The sequence below is a fragment of the Caretta caretta genome, chromosome 12 (assembly GCF_965140235.1).
Source record: "Caretta caretta isolate rCarCar2 chromosome 12, rCarCar1.hap1, whole genome shotgun sequence".
Taxonomy (NCBI): domain Eukaryota; kingdom Metazoa; phylum Chordata; order Testudines; family Cheloniidae; genus Caretta; species Caretta caretta.
The window spans coordinates 40,152,762-40,159,254 of NC_134217.1; the positions used below are offsets into that span (position 1 = coordinate 40,152,762).

Sequence of the window (6,493 nt, forward strand, 5' to 3'; positions counted from 1 at the left end):
TCAGGTCTCCTCTCCATCCCAGCGGGGGGCCGTAAGGCCCAGCACAACAAAAGGAGCCCTTCCAACACCCATTTGCAGGAGCAGTTGCGGTAAAGGTGCCTGTAGCTCAGAGGCAAACAGTGGCACAGCATTTCTGCACTGAAACCCTGGGCTAATTTTCCAAAATCTGGCCAAAAGCTATTCATTTGGGCTTGACACGCTAGGCACAGAGCCAGTACTGATTGGAGGGAGAGCCGGGCCAGGCCCCGAGGACCCTGGGAGCCTCCGCAGCAGCCGAGCGATGGAGAAGCAGGATCTCTTTTGTTTATTATCATTATTGTTATTATTATTTATTTTACTATTCCACTAGCAAACTATATAGTCCTGGAGCCATTTGTGTTCCTGGAGACTCCTTTCCCTAGGGCTGCAGATCGTTCTGGGGAGGCTGGCACTATTTCACAAACAGTAGGAATACTTGTTTCATCAAGGGCTGCACAGCTGGCCAATTAAAGATTCCCCTGGATTTGCAAAATCGCAGTTGGAAGACTACAATTGAGGAAATGGAAAGAAGATTCTAGCTGGCCAGCTGCTGCTCTGATTAAACAATTACTTAGTGGGAGAAAAAAATCAAACAAAGGAACCAACCCCACGCTGGCTGGTCCAACAGAGCAGCCAAGTCTGAGCCCCAGCATCCTGCCTCCTGCTGTCACTGCCTCCCGCAGTAAAAACATATTCATCCTTTTACACCCACTAGTCTGGGAACCCTGAAGATACCTGGCAGTCTGCTCCATACCTTTACCTTGATTCACTCTTGGAATCTATGGCTGGGACTCACCTCCCGGAGAGGGGGAAGCAGCTCTAATGTATTCGCAAATCTCCACTAGCAAAAAAGGGATGTACCTCCCCGTCACTGGGACTGAGGCGTTGAGACGGGAGTGCGGCAGGGGGGGTAAGTTGGAGATGAAGGCACCACAGTGTGTTCGTTTGATAGCCGCTGTGCTTGTCTTACTGATAGGATTGGAGTTGTCTCCAGCAGTTCCCTTTATCCTTACCTGTTACAGCCCTTGCCCACATAGCCACCATCCCACATACTGTCTAGACGGCAGTTCAGAAAGACCATCCTGGCCTGTCTCAAATTAAATCCTTGACTCTAAGCTGGTGCCCAACAAGGCACAGTCCCCAGAATGCCAGGATGCAATGCTGTTTGTAATTACTCTTTAGCATGAGCCCTGCAGTCACAGATGTTTCCTGTGGCACTGTCTGAACCAGCACATGCAGGTGTGCCCAGACGCTTCAACCAGTCCTCCCTTACTGTCTCCAGTTAGTGCGTCTTCCCAAAGCACAGGCAGGGAGATCTGTGCTGCTCTGTGACCTCTCTGCTTTTGTCTTTGCCTGGGCTTTGTTCGCCTTTGTCTAGTCACAGTCTGCCCTTCAATCAAGCCAGTCCGCAGGGAGAGAGCTCTCCCATCTCCTCTGTTCACGGTGCTTAGACCCTCTCCGGCTTACACTGTGATTCTTTGCCGTGTGCAGCAAAGATAGTGAAGAGAGGAGAAATCCAGCCAGTGTCTCCTGTGCCTTAGAAGGGGCAGCGAGAGCCCCAGGAAGCATCCCTGCCCCTTGCCCATGTGCTGTCTGGTGCTGTCTCCCAGCACCACGCTCATGCTGGCTTTTCCCCTCAGTCCACGTCGGTCCCTCTCGCTCTGTCTCTCCCCTTTATTTTGTGTGTCACTTACGTTTGTTTTGCCCCTTTCTCGCACTCCCTGGCAGGCGACACATGTCCCTCTTCAGAGTGATTCATTTTGCAGCTTTCGCCTCCAATCTCGTTTCATGGTGACAGGCGCCATCCTGAGTTAGAGCCGTCCATATGGCAGGATGTGTTGATCGTTGGGTTTGGAAGGGGGAGGAGGGATGGTGGTTGAAGAGCTCAGTGGACTTGGCATGTTGCATTAGAATCAGTGTTAGGGAGCTGCCTGTCGGAGTTGGTTATGGCCCCAGGTTCATGATATGCAGGCAGCAGAAGGCGGGAGACAAGCCCCCTGCTCTTCAAAGGCTGAAGAGACTTGGTTGCTGAGCTAGCTCTGTGCTGAGACTCCCTCCTGTGAAAGAGAGAAGGAACATGGGCCTGCGTGTGTGGAAGAGCGTGCACATCTGTGCGAAAGGGCACACAAGTTAGCCTGGGCAGAGTTAGCCATTGAGCATAGCTGGCCGGCCTGCGAGCTCATCTGTTACGTTCTCAGCAAAGCAACTAGTAACGAGGAGACCCACTTAGAATTGTGTAATTCTGCATGGCTTTGCTTCCTTAATGATATTACTCTGCGTTTATCATTTGTTTTCCTTGCCACTGCTAATCGTAAGGATTGATTAGTATCCATTCGGAGCTATCCATTCTGCTCACTGAAGGCAGTTCATCCTCCCCTCTCTGGGGGCACGCGCAGAGGTCTGTCGTGCGTTTTTTAACCAACTGGCGTGCACAGGCAATGGGGGTGTGAAGGGACTCGGGAGCCCAGTAGGACTGTGATTGTCTCGTCCATCCCCAGCCAACAGCTGGTTTGGGTCACAAGTGACGTGAGTCTCACTCGGTATCTTAAAGGGGACGTCCCCATATCCCCAGCTGAAAGTGACTCCACGGCTGATGCTCCCAGCAAACTTGGGAAGGGCCAGCTGCTGCAGAGGCATCTCACTCAAACACGCTGCACCTCTCCCAGGGCTTTTGGCACTGTTCTCCCTGCTTCCCCAGCTCCTTGGGTCTGTACAGGCCCCACTGGGAGGGACCTGATTTCTAATTCCCTATGCTAGGAAGAGGCTCTTACTGCCAATGCGTCAGCTCCCCCCCGCGAACTCACGACTTTCGTCAAGCCCCAGGTGTGGGACTCCTTCCCTGAGGGTCTCTCTGCAGCGCCTCCCTGGGCTTGGAGCCATACCTGGGCTTGTGTGTGTCTGAGTGAGCCAGGGCACTTCCTGGAGCTGACACACCGGTGATGTCACGCTCCTGTGATTGTGAAATCGTAGCCCAGCCCCACAGTGGAATGAACTGGGAGAGGGGGCTGCTCACACCAGATCCATTATGGTCATCGGCAGTGATGAGGCCGCTCTGGTGGTGAATCCTTAGGAAGTGGCAAGTCGTGGATCCAGCGAGGGCAGATGTCACACGTTAACGGGAGGCTGCCTGTCCCATGGTCTTCCTGAAATGACTCTCCTCTGGGCTGGATTTCACAGATGCGTCCATCACACTCAGATCCGCTGAACCTTCCATGCCATGATCTTGCTGTGTTGCCAGAATCCTTTGTTTCCTCTATGAGCCTTGCCAGAGCCCTGCCATGTTGTCCCACCATAATGGCCCCGTTTACAGGTGTCTCTGTTGTGCTTCGCTGGGGAGCTAGTTGTGGACAGACCTGCCTGGTCCTGCACGACTAAGAGGATCATGTTGACCCCCAGTGGTGCCCGGGATTGGGATTTCTCAGATGCATTCTGTTGCTGGCTGTAGAACTTGAGTCGTCTGCCAGAACTGGGTTAACCCTTCACATTCCTGGAAAGGGAAGCTTTGCTCTGTGTGTGTGTTGCATTAGATGAGGAAAGGGTTGTGATTAACCCTTTCCTTGCAGTCATAGAGTCAGAACCCTTTTCCCTTTCTGCTTTATTGGATGTTCTTATCTCAAGTTTTTTAACCCCTCAACTCCCATGTGTGCCACCATCCCATGATTTGAGGGAGCCCCTCTTGAAGTTTCATCTTCCTTTTACTGTATCTACAGCGACTGCTGTCCCCAGAGAGAGTGGAGCATACCGTCTGGTGGCTCTGGAAGGGAGGTACCACTGTAATGGTGAGGGTTATTGAAAAAGTATGTTTCTGTGTTCCAGGGACTCCATGGCGTTCTACACTGTCCCCACAGAGCTGCTCCTGGTGGAGGAGATTCCACGCAATCAAATGGGAAAAGTCAACAAGAAGCAACTTCTCAAGCACTTCTACCCAACCTAGTGAGGCACCAGGCTGAGAGCAGGAGCCAATCGAGATGGCTCTCCCCGTCATGCCTGCTGCCCGAGTGGAGTCTCTCTGAGGAGCTTTCATGCGTCCTAGTGCAATGGGTTTGCCTTGAAAATGACACTAATCAGGTGTTGTCAGTGATTTCTGCAGGGGCGGCTCTGTGCTTGTCATGCTGGGATTGTCAGTCAATAAAAGCTTGTTTTATTCCACACGGTCTCCTCATGGGCTGAGCAGGACCTGGAGAATAGCAAGGTTATGTTCCTTCTGTAGGAGCCATGCTCAAGAGTCTCAGAGCCACCACCCCCCCCATCGACACTGAGCAGCCAGGCCCAGGAATAAATTGTGTGTGTGAATACCAGGGAGGTCTGAAATATTTTCAAGTAAGAGGAGTGTCCTACGTGCATGCCAGGGCTGATAATGGAGGACTTCGGCCTCCTGAGGACTTGGCTGGGCAGTCCCTGGTCCACTGAGTTAGTGTTTAGATGGATGGGAGATGCCAAGGGGAGCAGGCTGTGTTGGGGGTTGGGCTGAGGGGAGAAGGAGAATGTCGCCATGTATGTCCCATCGTTCAGTCCAGCATCCCTCCTGCAGGCTCAGGCTGATGGGATCCATTCTGCACCCCAGGGAGAAGCCATGTGGGCTGGAGTGAAATGGAGCCAGCCTCGTTGCCAAGAGTCCTGCAGTCATTGTCCAGGCAGAGCTTGGTTTTGAAGGGGGTTTCCACCCGGCTTCCTGCTTTGGACTGCGGTGTGCTGTCCCCTCCACCAGTTTATGGCAATTATGGCATAATCCTGCAAACCAACAGGAGCTGATGGCATTCAGCACAGGACTGACGGTGACCTACCCAGCTGACTGTGCCCAGGCAGTAGGAGTCAGTTTGTGACAACAGGCCCTTCCCATTCAACGTGGGATGAATGGCTCTGTTTATAAGGATGCACAGTCACGGGCTGCTTTGCCATTGTCTCCGGCGGCAATTCTCCAGGAGTTTCGGGAAACTTACAGGGTAAGCGCCAGGAGGACACCGAATTATTTGTCTCTTCTAAATCAGAGTCTGAGTTATATGGAAATGGCCTTAATACCCGACAGGGGTGGTCCCTGTACCATGCAGTCTGCACAGATAGTCAGCAGTGAGGCACGCAGAGAATCTACTTAACACTGTGTCGTTCCCAGGTAAGAGTGGCACATGGCTAGGACGGACTTTACACTGTAAGATGAGGTCTTGGCATGGAGGGGAAGATCTGTACAGGAACTCCTGAACTCCTTCCTCCCTGTCTTCGTGTCTCTCTGCATGCTCATCCTAGCTCTTCTATATCTCTCAGCCTCAGGCCATATGCAACTCATCCCAGATGAAATTACTCTTTAAATTAAACTCCTCTCTTCAGCCATCCGCAGTGATGCCTGTTAATTCTGCCTTGCTTTCCGCGCTTCCCTCTGACTTTCCCCCCGTGGTGGGATTTTTGTTGTGCTTTGTTTTGTTTTTATGGAGCAGTTAAAGAGTCCGTCATTTAGGGGAGTCTAATCTCTTTGTGGGAACGTCTAATAACCTGCTGTAAATTGATATCTGTCCGTTGGCATGCTTCACCACACGCCTCCTTCTGTTTTCCTGCAGATGTGAAGAAGCAGTAATTAGAGAAGCACAAATAAATACAAACTGCTCTTAATAACCCACGCGCAGCTCTCTCTCTCCTCCCCTCTCTGTGCCCAGGAAATGCTTTCTCCTCATGGCTGCCCTGGGCTGTCTAAGTGCAGACGTGATGGTGGTGCCCATCCAGGTGCAGGGTTTATGCAGGCCCATGTGCTTTGTTTTGACCCCAGGCTTCCCTTCTGCATGGAGAGTGGACTTCAGAGGGGCCGTGTCTGTGGGTATTCTGCCTGGTGGATTCACGGGGCGCTGTTGCCATTTGCCAGCGTTTCAGGAACAGCGCCTGGCCAAGCCTGCCAGGTGAGAGGAAATGATCCAGAGCCCCCCTCCGCCGGAGGGGTGGCAGGGTCCACAGGCTGCCACCCCTGCTAGCTGTGGGGAAACCACACTAATGGCTGGTGGGGGAGGAGGGTTCCCACCACTGCCAGAGAGGAAGGGAGCTGGTTGGGGGCTGAGGACAGATCTGAGCCTTGATTTGCTTTCTTTGCAGAGTTTGTTTTAAAAGCAAAGCACAATATACAGAGTTGGGGCAGGGGGAGGTTTAGCTTATCTGAAGCATGCAAAGGCTAATCCCCCAGGGTAATACACAGCACCCGGGAAGTAGAGATCACCTGCCAGGAACCAGCCCGTGGAAGTGGCGCGCAGGGCATTGGAGAGCGATAGGGCCATTCTAGCCAAGAGGCACCTGGGAGATGTGACTAACACCAGGACTGTACCTCCCACGGGAATAATCATAGCAGGGGCTAGGTTCCCAAAAGCCAACATCCGCATGAGTGGAGAGCCGGGGCCCTTCGGGGGGAGGGAAGGGACATGTACACGGCCTGCAGGTTGGGCACCTGTAAAATAGGCTTTTGAAATCTGGCTGGAGATGGTGCCTTAATGTTTTTCCTGGC

General features: G+C 52.7%; 1 protein-coding gene across 2 annotated transcripts in view; it reads left to right on the plus strand.

Moving 5' to 3' along the window:
- The window catches only part of ACSF3 (acyl-CoA synthetase family member 3), a 108,926-nt gene extending 104,759 nt beyond the window's left edge, over positions 1–4,167 (plus strand). For both annotated transcript variants that reach the window (XM_048816495.2, XM_048816496.1), the window contains exon 10: positions 3,835–4,167. In XM_048816495.2, coding sequence (XP_048672452.1) covers positions 3,835–3,952 — 118 coding nt within the window. In that variant the 3' untranslated portion in view covers positions 3,953–4,167. The remainder of the gene's footprint in view (positions 1–3,834) is intronic.
- Positions 4,168–6,493: the final 2,326 nt, after the last annotated feature.